General features: G+C 40.2%; 1 protein-coding gene across 1 annotated transcript in view; it reads right to left on the bottom strand.

The window, feature by feature from the left end:
- LOC114427863 (protein phosphatase 1 regulatory subunit 37) overlaps positions 1-14657 on the bottom strand; it is a 65152-nt gene that overhangs the window by 37554 nt on the left and 12941 nt on the right. Inside the window, exons 3-8 of the mRNA XM_028396072.1 lie at positions 12517-12562; positions 8250-8350; positions 7922-8041; positions 6537-6684; positions 3375-3530; positions 2409-2521 (exon numbers count right to left, since the gene is read on the bottom strand). Of these exons, the coding sequence (XP_028251873.1) occupies positions 2409-2521; positions 3375-3530; positions 6537-6684; positions 7922-8041; positions 8250-8350; positions 12517-12562 (684 nt within the window). The remainder of the gene's footprint in view (positions 1-2408; positions 2522-3374; positions 3531-6536; positions 6685-7921; positions 8042-8249; positions 8351-12516; positions 12563-14657) is intronic.

Here is a 14657-nt window from a genome sequence, read left to right as displayed (position 1 = left end):
GGTGATGGTTGTAGGGGGTCTTCGGATAGCTTGACTGCTCAGAGGAGAGCAGGTAGTAGTTGGACAGTAAATGCACGGAGTGTATACAAGTTCTTACAATAAGCCAAAATCTTTGGACTTATTTTAATCATTGACATGTCTGACTTGTCAATGACTTGGATTTTGTCACACAAATCATATCCTGTATCTTACAGCAAATAAGGAAAAGACACCTCCAAGTTAGATTTATGTATTTAAGAAGCAACCCTGTTTATGTCATTATCCCTTGTTTAGTTGGCTTTGTTTTCATTTCTGTCCTTGGTTTCCAGTTGTATTTCTAGTTGGGTGTATTTGTGTTTTCCTGGGCTTTTGTTATGGTTCCTGTTTTATTTTGAAAGTCCCGTTCTCCTTGTGTACGCTTGTCAGTTTTACTTCCTGCCCCGCCCTAATGTGTTTCACCTGTGTCTTGTTATTTCCTCATGTATTTAAGTCCTGTGCTCCCATTTGTCTTTGTCTGGATGTACTGCTGTGTTTCCACACTAGTGTTTCCTTTGTAGCCATGCTGCCCTTTTGTGGTTAGTTTTGGCTTTTTTTAAAAACTTTCTTTGGATTGTTAGAGTTTTGGGATTTTGTGGTGGTTTGCTCCAACTTTAGGTTTTAATAAAGCTCTACTTTTGTGGGATATTGATGCATACAAACAGCTCTATTTTGAGGTTGTAATACTCTTCCTGTAACTATAGTACTATAGTACTCTTTTATGCTGTCTGAGAACGTCCAGCTTAAGCTCCAATTTTTGATGGTAATGGGGAAGCTGCCTACCTGAGGGGCAGAGTGAGGGCTTCACACATGAAAAGCTGTCTCGGGCCACTCTCGGACAGTATCCTGGCATCATGTGTTGAGCCTGGCCATTTTGGTACTATGTAAATAAATGTTTCATGTGGTACCTCTTCCTATTAACAAAAACATATTCGTTTTCAGATGGTGCAGTAATGCGTACGTGTGTCCCATCAATCACGTCAACAACGCCGGGGAAGCCTGCAATGTGCCTAAATGCCCTTTTGTGAGCCTGCACAGTGTTCTCATCCAAAGGAAATGAGATGAACTGTCGCACAATATGAGGTTGTGACAGCTCTGCCGAGGTTTGGTTAAACATGCTTATGGATGGTTGCGACAGACCTAAGTCATCACTGCTGCATTTGTTGCATTTTAGTATCTAAAGTGAAGTTGTTATCACTTTGATTTCTTTAAGAAACACTTATAAGTGTCTTAAAAGTCCTCCTCTACTCTTAACAGTTTTTTTTTTACCTTAAGACCTTTTAAGGGCTTGTGAATCACTTTAGTAGGATTTCATCTTCATTATAAGGGGAAATTCTAAGAATTTTCTTAGAATTTTACCACTAAGGGAAACGCTAAGAATCTCTGTGAATACGGCGCCAGGTGTCTTGTCTTCTGCTCTTCTTGTGTCCTCCCTCTGATCACCTGCCCCCGCCCTAATGTGTGACACCTGTGTCTTGTTATTCGCTGCCTCCTTTTGTATTTAATGTCTGCCTCTGCCTGCATTCCCTGTGCGATCGTCTTGTGTGGTTACCAAGGGTTCAAGCCATTTGTTTTGTGATTTAGTATACTTGTGAATGATCTTGTTACGTCTTTGGATTCCCTTTTTTGCCTAAACCCTATTGGACACTTTTGCCTGTGATAGACCGCCTACCTGTGTACCAAACCCAGACTGTAATTCATGAAACCTTTTTGATTCACCTGCTTCACATTTTTGAACCCTCACCATAGACAGTCCTGACAGTGGTAATATAAGACAGAGGTTCAATTACATCCACACTATTTGTGTTTATTATCACATCATCATTTTAGACTACAAGACTTGATGTCACTGTCCATTCGATACTGTCGGTATGCTGTGTCAACCAATCACATCTCCTAAAACAATGCGTCACACTTAACAATGGGGTCAAACATGACTCCTCACTAATGTCAGACTTTCAGTCTGCTCCTTCCTCACTCTGAGAATGTTCTTAAATCACTTTTAACCCTTTAAACTCTAACCATTTTAAGGGAAAGAACCGCCTAAAATAACATTCCCAAAGAAGATGAAGAAATGCACCGCAACAATAATGTGCATATGCATGTTCTTGGTGTCTAGGGACATCTAGAGACCTAAATGAGAATGTATTTCAAGTGTTGAAAATGTTGTGTCTATTAGTATGCCTGAATAAATTAGAATAAACTAAGAGAGAAATGTGACATTTCTTACTTCACCTGTTTTTTTCCGGCTCGACAGAGCTAACAATGACTACATGACTACATCAACATTACGCTAACATGTTAGAGGAAGGCCACATGTAAACCAAACAGAAAGATATAGAAAAAATGACTGCATGATGATGATGATGATGATGATAGAAGCTGCCACTCACCAGAGCCTTGGCCAGATGCTCCATGCCTTTCACAGTGATCTGGTTGTTCCTCAGCACTAGGACCTTCAGACCTGCTGTCTGCCACCTCAGACCATTACACAGCTCCTCCAAACCTGTTTTTATGATTACACACACAAGAAAATACTTCACCAAGCCACTGACACTTCCATATGTTTAGTGGGAGTGTTTTAATGCTAGTGTGAGATGAACTCCAGTAATTTGAATGAAATTTCAATAAGCTCTAACCTTTTAACATTATCTATATTAATTAGTTCATCACAAACAGACCATAACGATCCACCATACTTTATTTTGCTTTGCTGTTTTTTTTTTTCTTGCAGGTTGCTGGCAGGCTGGGGTCATTGTTTAATTAGCAAAAAAGTTAACAAATCTATTGCTAATAAAAAATAAAAGTACACCTTTTAACATTATTATAGCAATATTGTGTGTGCTTCACAGACACAGGTCTTACTGATGAGAGCTACAGAACATGTGTCCACAGACAGTCAGACAATAAAATAAAATCTTTGTTTTTACATTTATGCTCAAAGCATTATTCAGGAGCTTAACAGAACCTACCACATCATAAAGCTTCACTAGCATTTCCAAAATGGTCCCTAAAGATACAGTCATGCAGGAATTTGGTGTGAATTATTTATTTTATCAGCACAGAACAAGGATGGGGATGATGTCTGAGAAGTATGTCTGTATGACACCTGAAAACAGAGGCTGAATGTAAAAATGTGTGAACTCTCAGCTGAAAGGAACCGATAGACATTTTGACAAAAATGCTTATCCAAAAAATCTGAAAGTCTGCCGTCTGGACGAGACAAAGGCACCTCTGAGAGCCTGTTGTCCCACTTTTAAGCCTGGCGCTTTTTTTACCTTTATCTTAGACATGGCTTTTATATATGACATTTTTTAAATAAGTGCATTTTGCTTCGTCTATAATAAGTGGTATCTTACCTGCATCTTCTATAGCATTGTGGCTAAGCTCTAGCATCTGCAAAGAAATGTTGTATCTGAGCAGGTCTCCCAGCTGCAAGGCATCCTGGTAGCTGTTGAGCTGGTTGTTGGTGAGGTAGAGCTCTTGCAAAGCTCTGTTTGTCTTCAGTGCACCTACTATAAGAAAAAGAAGCAGAAAAATACAAATGAGGAGCATTATTCGATACTCTAAATGACAATACCTACTAGATAAATAACTTATCGAAGCAAGCATTGTGCCTATCGAATAAACAACCCTAACCACTGAACTGTACAATTGAACCATTTTTGTAGTAAATTTAATTACATTAAATTAATTGTTTTGAAAGTTGAAGAGGAAAAAACATTTTTTGTTTATTTCTTAGACCAATTAAATTTAGTACAGAAAAATTAAGCTGGGTTTTTTAGTCTTTATGCACATAGGATTGCTAATTTTTTCATTAGTTTGATTGTAAAGCATTTTTCACATGAATTCTTAATAAAAAAAAAACAGGTTACCATGGTCAAAAGCCTTTATACACTTTTGTTCTAGGTGTATCGCAAATAAATATTCATCACTACAAAACAACATTTTCCAATCCAATGACATGAAGAAATTAAAATTAAAGCCTCCACCATTCCTGTTGAATGTCCAGTTAACCATCATCCGCCCTTCCATCTCGTAATAAAGGATGCCGTTGCCAGATGGGACACATCCAATTTATAAATATATCTCCCTATGTCCTGAATGACATTGTCATATAATGACTTACATAATAATGTATTGGTATGGCAACCACAGCTCTTAGTGTCCAACTTTAAGTTTTTTGTGAAAACTTTGGTTTTTACTCAGGGTTGGATTTGGCATTGAGAAAACTATTGGTTAAGAAACAGGGTCATTGGTTTGTAAAGATCATTTTAAAACACACTAATTCATAACATTTTAGAAGGAAAACTGCCAATTTCAGCTGTCATTGTAGTGATTCCTTGCCCTCATCAACATGTAGAGATGTGGCAGACAAATACACTTACGTGTTCTGTTTTCCAGGTCTGAAATATTGACCTCATGTTACATTTTCCTGGTGAGGACAGGCTGAGCTCTGTGTGTTTGTTTTAGGAAAAAAAAAGGGAATGATCCCCTACACCCAGACTACATGCCACGTTTATTTAGTTTCAAGGCTTTTGAATACCCTTAGGCTTTGCTTTGTGTATTTTCTAAATGTCAGGAAACCCAATTCCCGGCCAAATGTCAGTGTTCATTGTCCAGCTGCCTTTAATTTAAGCAGATAATCGTCACTTTTTACTCCACAGTTTGTTGTGTTCTGGTGGGGCGGTGACATCTGCACATACCCTCAATGGCAGAGTTTTCAACTCAAGTGTTTACCCTTGCTTGAGGTGGTTTTAAAATGAGCTGATTGAAGATGGAAAACACAACTGCAAGCATGACAAGTATATCTGACCTCACATGATGACCGCTTTTACATACTGCCAAAATGACTTGTCGTGTTTCTTGTAGAGCCATGTTATGCTATATTGCCTATAAAGTTACTGTTTGATGAAACATCACTTTATCTGGTTCAATCTCAATGAACTCGATAAAATTGTACCCAACACTGAGGAACTCACACTCAGCCTGTCCTTTGAGTGCCAAACATGGCGTCCCCAGGTCAGAACCTCTGTATAAAAATGAGAACACAGCAGGAATCTCCACCACCTGCAATTATTACAGTGACAAAGGGGTAGTCCTGCGTAGAGAGCATTGTTGGAACCAGTTGCACATTCGACCCAACAAAGCACCTCTCAAGACCATGTCTTAAAAGTGTCAGCCATCGTTGCAATCTTTTTATTGCTTTATAACAGAGTTATTTTGTATGTATATGTGTGTGTGTGTGTGTTGTGGGCTCTTCCTGTGTATTTGTGTACTGTATGAGGTACGCTTGTGTGTCCGTGCTGTCTGGGCCTCCGCTGCCCTTGCATCCAGATCGATGCGGCAGATTTGATCAAGCCTGTCGGGCTGCATGTGGAATGCCAACATTGTCATCAGTCACAGTGGGAACCAAATGGTGGAATCGGTGGGATTGATCCGGCCGACTCCACCGCGAGCACCCAATCCCGCAATCAGGAGCCCCTCCGATCGAAGGCAATGATCCTCAGCTGGGACCCCCTGCTGAGAGGGGAGGAGGAGGAAGAGGAGAAGAGGGGCCGGTGAAGGCAGCAATGATGGGGGAAGAGGAGGGACTGGGGTGGGGTGGGGTGAGGTGGGGGTTGTTCTAGGAGACCCTAAAATATTGATCCAGGAAGCGGCTGAAAATGTTAGAGGAACAAGTTGCTGTCGGTGAGAGTGGGCAGCATACTGTGTCCATTTGGGTTTGTCTCTGCTCCCAGCTGAGAGGAGAGGAGACACAGCGGTCGTCGGTTTGATTTTCTCAGCCCGGCAAAAAGTCAGAAACAGAGATTTATTACGACATCGGTTCATTTTCCTGGAATTTTATTGTGAATTTATTTAGATTATCTAGTTATTAAAATGAGTAGATTACAATGCTGACACATTGGCTTTGCACCTTAGGGCTCTTATTATCTGTTGCACATGACTCCGTGTGCATCCGTCCATCCATGTACAGCACTCAACCCCCCACTGAGTGTTGTGTTCTCCTGTGGAGTATTTATATGTGTGTATACACACCCAGTAATTGTGTGTCTGTGCCTGTGTCTACAGCACCGTTCATTTGTGATCACATGACCTTCGGGCTTCCTCACATATTCAGCTGCAGATCAATGAAGGTCGGAGAAGACGGAACTGAACTGATGTCGCTATGATTGGTTTATTTAATGATAAACACTTGTGTGTGTGTGTCTTAGGTCATATTTTGGTTCAAGATACAATGTGTGTGTGTTTGTGTGTATGTGTGTGTGTCCTGGCTGCCAGAGCCTTTACAGACATGTGCAGCAGTGTGTAAAGTGACAGGTAAGAGATTAGGCCTCTAATCCGAGTCCAGACCTGCAGAGAGGGTCACAGGTCAAAATCTGGTCCTGCTGGCCACAGAAGACACAACACACAAACACACACATAAACACAAACCTGTATACAGACCCGCATTATTTTAATTGTATGATATCATAATACACCTGACTGTGTGTGTGTGTGTGTGCATGTGTGTGTCATACCCAGTGTGTACAGTGGCATCCCGCTTAGCTTCGTGTTGTGAAGGTGCAGCACTGTGAGCCGGCTGGTCAGCAGAGCTTTAAACAGAGACTGGGCTGGATAGTCAACCACGGGCACATTACACACATCCAACCTGGACAGACGCACACTCTGAAATACACACATACACACAATGAATGCAGACAAATGCACAGGAACACTAGTCGGAATCCGAGTGGAAGGAAAGGATGAATATTGGAAGAAAGGGCTTCAGCTGCTGCTGTCAGACACTGTTGGCGTGGAGATGGCGGTTCTAACAGTGGACTGACCTGCCTGTCCTCTCTGACATCAAACACTGAGAAAAGGAAGCAGGAGGAGGAAGAAGAAGTCTGAGTGACGGGGCAGTCAAGTTGATAAGGGTTGGTTGGGGTGGATACAGGTATATTTTTATATAGTATTACAGGTCTAGGATGGTGCTACTGATAGGACAGGACCACTACATACACCAGAGTATTCAGATTACTTTCTTGTCTTAATGGGTCAATTATTGTGGTGTTTATTGTTTTATGTTTCCTACTTCTTGACAGGCAGTACACAGCCACCTATATGTGTGTGTCAGTGCTGTTCAGTATAATAATAGTAATAAAGAGTTGTTGCACTTTAAAGGAAGCTGTGCATCCTGGTGACTGATCAAGGGGGGTGTGATGGGCCTGACTTTACTTTCTGTATTTTGTCCTGGTAATGGTGTTGTGATATTACTGACTCAACATCTATTTACAAGAGACCTGTCTGTCATAATCCCAGGTTTTGTGTGAGAAGTTAATCTGTTGTATTACCTGTTGTTTTAGTATTTTTATTTTGAAATATCTGTTAGCTTGTGTTTGCTTAATTTTATTTCCTGTTTCAATGTCAGGTTTCTTGGTTTCTTGCACTTCCTGTTTTATTGTGACAGTTGACTTTCCTAGTGTGTCTCACTTTGGTTTATTTCCTGTCCTTGCACCCTTCCCTCCTCTGTGATTGGCTGCCCTGCCCTCATCGTTTTCACCTGTGTCTCATCACCCTCACCTGGTAAATTCAGTCCACGAGCGCTTATTATTATTAGTTTTAGTTGGATTTCTTTTAGCTTGCTTTTTATTACTTTGCCTCTACATTTTCTGTTTGTGTCAAAAATCACAAGCTTAAAAGCGATCGCATTTCACCTCAGAGCTCATCAGTTATGCCCGCTAATGCATAATCTGTGATCTGTGTTGTTCTATGTTCTGTTTGCAGTCGGATGACTTCTCGCCCTGTTTGCTCTGCCCTGCATCTTCAATCCATGTAATGTGCCGCAAACTCACTTTCTAGGATGTACATTATCCCTGGGAGAAAGTCTACATGAAAAGATTACTATTCCACAGCGTCAGCCAACCTGCTTTATCAAATGAGCGAGGGCCCTCCAACCCGATGTTCCCATACTGCTGTTGTCAGAAATGTCAAGATGTGTTGTAGATTCATAGTACAAAATCATATCCAGCAAGGACGAGGCTCCCTGGAACAGAAAGAAATAGTGAAAGAGGGGGGAGGGAGAAAAAAATGAAGAAAGTAAGGCCCCAAATTTGACAGGAATGTTATGAAGTTTCTTTGCTAAGAAAAAAAAAACAGCTTCTAATCTGATACAAGGCAAGGCCTGAATATGAAACTGTATTGGAACTGGAAGACGAAGATGAGGAAAATAAGTTTTTGCTCATAAAACTCACATTTTCTTCCAGTTGGGCTGCCTGCAGATTGATGAAATCAAAGTGCAGCGATTTCAGGACGACTTCCAGAGCTTCACAGGAGCGGTGGTCTAATCGCTCACCTTGATGGAGGCAAGCAATCAAACGGAAGATAATTGGGAGGCTGTTTGCTAACAGGCAAAATTGCGCTACTCTAAATGTGCTTTATTCTTCTTTTTTTTTCCTGAGATGAACATTTCAGCAAAAAAAAATCACGACAAAACAACTTCCTTTACAGACCAAGTTTATCTGTGTGTGTGTGTGTGTTTGTGTGTTTTCTTTTAATAAAGTTTGGAGAATTAATCAAAAACCCAGACGGAGAAATAATGATGACAGCTCTAGTTTTTCATGATTGGACTTGTAAAATACTGCACTGTCCATTGATTATTGTCTGCCTGCAGACTGTGTAATCAATAAACCTACCTGTATAAACCAGCTCAACTCCTAAACTGCCACCTCCAAATCCTCAGAGTGTGCAAGGAACAATCTCACACTACGCTGTGTAACAATATATGGCAATGTAATTATTCTCATTAACTCTTACAGTTTATAGTTTACATTTTTATATTTCTAATGCTGCCTCTTTTACTTGAGCAATACATACAAAAAAATAGTACACACAATACACAGTCTGTGGCCTTAATGACCAACTACTGTTTTTCCTGCTAATTAGAATTACACATGTATGATGAAAAGGTGTTTAATGGGTGAATGGCATTGTGAAAGTCTCTGGCACTTCCTGTTTCAGTGAACAAGATCCACCCAGAATGTTGGACTATCCTTATCGTCCATAATCACGCAGGTAGTCAACAGCAAGTTTTAAAAAATGGCAACTATAGTCCAAAATAGTGGAAAGTCTTTGCTACTGCTACCAAGCCAACCAATCACTGCAATCACAGAGCTTGTGGTCTGCGTTGCCTCAACGCGTGGTTTCAGAATTTTAGAGGTGTACATCAAGCCACTGCGTGGCCACAGAGGGGGTACGATTCTCAGCAGAATTATCAATCATCAAGGTTAAAACTAACTACTAAAAGTAGTTTTTATGAAAGTAAACCAAGTGCATATAGAAAATATGTTTGATGTTTAATTACAAACAGTGTGTCAAATAGCTAACACTAACCACGTGGGTTTAATGGCTAAAGTTTACCAAGTTGTTTTAATGTTTAAAGCTAACTAGGTGTGTTCAATGGCTAAAGCTAAGCCGTTTAAATGCTTAAGCCTAAATAAAGAAAAATAGGACACCCCTAAGACCCCGTTCAGATTTGTGATAGATTTTTTTTCATAATCTGAACTGAGCAAAACTGGATTTGCTGAAATAGAAACCGCAGGTGTGCACCCGGTCCTACAGCAGTCTGAACAGTCTGAATTCGACGGGTCCTGCTCAAGGTTTTTCCTCTTAAAGGGAGTTTTTCCTTGCCACAGTGCTCTCTCTTACGGGGGTTCAGGCTCTGGGTCTCACGCTCTGAGTTTCTGTGAAGTGCTTTGAGATAATTTCTGATTGTAAAATGCGCTATATAAATAAAACTGAATTGAATTGAATTGAATTTTACAATCCAAAGCAGTTGCATTGCAAGCAGGAAGACAAAAGATGGTGAAGATGGTGGATAGAGCCCGATTGAGTGCTGACGTGTGTGTGTGTGCATTAGCCGGATTTGAAAATAGGTCTGAACGAACGTATCTGGTTTAAAAGCAATCCGGATTTAAATCCACTCTAGCTGGATTAACTTTCCCCAGTCTGAACCCATGTCTAATACATGCTAAATGAAATAGTATCATTAACAGTTTATCTAAAATGTCACATTCCTCACATATCTCACATTGCATTTTTCAGATGGAGCACGTGCATTCTGCTGATTTTGTCAAAACAGAGGAACGCACTGCTGACCCATTGTGTTTCTTGAAACACAGCAGTCACATATGATGACCCATTTGTGACAATAATGCCAGAATCCACAGCCACAGTGTAATTTTCCATCCCAGGTGCATTTTAGTCAGTGCACTGCCCTACATCTGCCCTGTCATCCAGGAATTATCTAGTACCAGTGTTGGTTGGCTCTTAGAATCATGCCATTGCTCTCCTGTACTGTGCTCATATCTCAGCAACCTGGGATTATTACAGTAAGTTTGTAGTGTATTTCTTAATACACTTAAGAAGTTTTGTAATCTGATTACTGCTGCTCCCCAGCCCTGATCAGAAGTCACACTTCCATATCAAACTGTGACTGATCAGACAAATGCATGTGGCTTTGAGGACTCTGAGAGTCTCTCTCTCTCTCTCCCCCCTCACTCTCTCCTGGGTTAATTCTTATCTCCTTGGCCAAGAAGGGGAAATGATAATTACTATCATAATTATTTCCAAAATGATTTTTTCCCCTTCTGTTTTAACAATAATCACTTAACTGAGCAATTGCAGAGGGCGTGTGGGGTGGAAGGAAGAGCCATCTGAAATCCCATTTTTTCTAATCCACCCTGCGTCGGGAAGATAATAAGGCAGCGACACCCGCAGTCAGATGTCATCAGTGCGTGACGACAGTGACGCCCATCACGGCATCGCACAGAACTTTACACTGCCGCTGTATGCAGATGCATCTGCTTCTCTACCTCTACTGAGGACCGGTAGAGTTTTAAGACCTTTGAAGTAAGGACACTCAGCCCAGATTTAGGACTTGGTTTAGCTTCGGTTTAATGCAAGAGCTAGCAACTGAGTTGAGGTTTCGAATTTGGGTTTAGATTTAGAAGGATTAGGATTTTGAATGTCTGTTTGAAGATCTGGTTAGGATTATTCACAGGATTAGGTTTACTGTAATACAGCCACATAATGGTCACAATCATATGTAGTGTTTGGGTTAATATTTGAACTGGGATAGTTAGATACTATTAAACACTTGAGATTAGAGATTGGTACTGCTTAATGCAGACTGAGATTATGTTTAGTTTAATGCTCCATCCTCACTAAAGCATAGTATAGTATTGAAATTAATAATAATAATAATAATGCATTGGTCTTATATTGCGCTTTTCTGCTCTGTTGGGCAGGCACTCAAAGCGCTTACATTGAGATGCATTATTCTTTCACACCACATTCACACAGTGGCAGTGGTAAGCTACCAGTGGTAGCCACAGCTCCCCAGGGGGAGACTGACGGAGACGTGGCTGCCAAGGTGCGCCTACGGCCTCTCCGACCACCGCCGATTCATTCATACGCATTCATACACCAGTGAGTGCACTGAGCCACTGCTGGCCTTGTGAAATTCACAATTAAGATTTAAAACTGGGATTAGGATAAATTCTAAATTTAGATTAGAATCTATTTTTAATTTAAGGTTTATTAGTATTATTTGTATTTATAATAGTAGACCTTTGTTAGGATCTTGATCTTGAAGAAGTGCAAAAATAAAAATTAATTTAAGAATTCAAGTTATCTTCATATAGGTTTTACAAGCAAATTTAATTTAGGATTAGGATTAACATTTAGTGTTAGGATGTGCTATATTCAATATTAGGATTATATTGAGATAATTTGTCAACAGTTACAGAACAAAAAGTGTAGTTTCATTTCTGTGTTGTTATGTGCATTTAAATTAAGGATTAGGATTAAGATTTTTCAGTTGGATTAAGTCTTGTTTAGGTTGTATGAGCAATTTCAATTAGGATTAAGATTAAGATGTAAATACATTCAGATTTGTATAACGATGGTATAAAAGTTTACTACCAGGAAGTGGTTGAGTTTGTAAGTAAGAAGTATTAATGTGTTCTCTTTTTGGGATTTAGGTTATGTTCAGGTTTAGTTTATCTGAAAACTGATATTAACACAGGAATAAATCACGTTTACAGACAGTCATGAATAATCTGGGACTGGTAGAATACTGAAAAAATTAGAAATTGAGGAGAAAGTGGAGCAATCAGGGTTTGGATCATTTTATAAGGCAGCCCAGCACTTAGCTCCACTTAGGACTTTCATGGCGGGGTTCCATTAGAAATTCAGCACTGCACTTTGGAGAACACACATGAAAGTGAAGTGAAGCAAATAAAGAATATATATCCACATATTTTGATAAATCAGCACATCTGGACCGGTGCCAGAATTTCAGATGAAATCTGAGAATGTTTGTGTGTGGGGGGTGTATTTCAGATTATATTTTTCCTTCATTGAATATGTAAAATGTTGCAAAACCGTTGAGTGTATCGTGAATGTCACATAAAGTCCTCAATCATATTTAATAATGATGGAGTGAGGCGTTCAGCTTACCTTTGAGATCCAGACATTCCACGCTGCCACCTACACACACACCCTGCTGAGAGAGAGAGAGAGAGAGAGAGGCAGAAGCAGGAGGTGTGAGGGAAAGGCGCGAACACGCACACACAGATATCTGGCACCATCCTCCCTCCCCAGCCTCTTTCCGCACGGCCTCTCCATCCATGCCACACACTGTACTGGTTTGATCAGGGAGGCTTATTGGACGCCAGAGGATGAATTATGAATTTCACACAGTTTACCGCCGCCGTTGATGGTGACACGGCATCCTAATTAACCAGTGTATAATAATTAGAAACAGCTGGTCATCAGTTGATGTGTTCATTTGCCAGAGCCAGTGTTCCACATACATCTAATTTGACTGCATCAATCACCAGAGGTGGCAGATTTGTGCAGAGAGTGGAAAACACTTTTTTTTTGTTTTGTTTTGTTTTGTTACTGACAAGCAAAAGATGGAGGGACAGACATATGTTAAAAGATGAGGGCTTATTTTATCTAACACATGTAAGAAAGTCGTCTTTTGGCAATGACAAAAAAGTTTGTTATATCAACAATTAAGAGAGATGTTCCTTATCATCAGTCATATTGTAATATTAGGACTTAGGATTATTTTAATGATTTGTGATCTATAAAAAAGTCATCTTTGGTTTAGCATCCAAAATTTGTCAAAGAGACATCTGCACAAGATATAATTAGAAGGCCTCTGCTTCCACCAGGGGGCCCCAAAAGTGAGCAAATTAACACTACCTTCAGATTCCTCTGCTCATTTGTACTGTTTACATGATTGCTTTTCTTTTATCTCTCATCACCATACAACAAAATGGGGTGCCCGATTCTGTTCTGGGCCCTGCGAAAACCCACCTACCGGCCCTGTCAACCCCCCCCTCTCTCTTTTATATAAGAACATGTCAGGTGCCCCCCACCACCAACACCACCAGCAACAGCAGCACCCTCCACTAACATCGACTCATCTTGGCTGGCACGCTGAATTGCCGCCTTCTTGTTTGCAAGCAGCGCCTTGTTTCATTTCTCTCGTCGCTAAATATGATTCATTGTTCAAAGGGGACACGGTGGGGAGTACAAAAGGGACTTGGAAGGCTTTCCTTGCTCGGCTCTCGTGCCGCAGAGAGAGGCAAAGAGAGAGACAAAAAAAGGACGGCGGCCATAATGTGCTCCTGTTGAAAGAATTAGACGGATCAATGGGACATAAATTGCACTGTTTATGTGTACAAGAGGCTGGGTGTAATTGGTAGAGGTGGTTGAATTTACCCCTGGAATTAGGAAGGGAAACACACACACACAAGTGTGTTTACACACAGTCACTGTGAGCTCTCACAGTGACTGTGAGCAGAGAAGAAATGATTTTTTTATGAATATAATCCCAAAAATACACCCAAAACTGCAAACTGATGGGATTTGTAAGTAATGTAGTTTTAGGAAGATCCTTTTTGTAATATATGAATAAAAATGATCACCCATCCCCCCGTCACTCAATGAGCTGTAAAGGTAAAGGGGAAATCTGATAACAGTTACAGGGTGAAGATGTATTCAAAGATACATACTAAATTATGACACCAGTCTGTATCTAGCAGCTGTCTGTTTTTTTTTTACATATGAAAAGGCTCATGGAATATCTAAAGAATAAAGAAAAGAAGCTCTTCTAAAGCAGTGCAACCTACATCTCGAATCTGATTGGTAGATATGTTCTCTCTCATATTTGTCATTCCCACTAATGGTATAAAAGGGTTTTAAAAACAGTCCATAAAATGTCACAAGAATATCTGTTATTAAGAAAAAAATGCAGTTAATTATACGTAGAGAAGATTGAAGAAAGGCGTCTGGACTTGTGGAGGCCCAGACGCCTTGCTTCAATCTTCTCTACGTATGATGACCTGGATGACTGAGAGTCTTCATCAACAGTTAATTATAGAAATTAACTGTAAAAAAAACACACCTTGAACACACCATCACATAACAAAAATTCAGACATGCAGAAAAAAATGACGTCACGATTGCCTCAATGTGACCAGCAATCATATGACAAAACGTATTTTTAGCTCATCTGAAGGCTTTCTGCATGAATAGTGCAGTAAACTGGTTTGTGAAGTGTTTACAGCGCACAACCCTGAAAGTGC

The sequence above is a fragment of the Parambassis ranga genome, chromosome 22 (assembly GCF_900634625.1).
Source record: "Parambassis ranga chromosome 22, fParRan2.1, whole genome shotgun sequence".
Classification (NCBI taxonomy): domain Eukaryota; kingdom Metazoa; phylum Chordata; class Actinopteri; family Ambassidae; genus Parambassis; species Parambassis ranga.
Note: the sequence above shows the minus strand (reverse complement) of the source record. Positions and strands in the feature narration are given on the sequence as shown.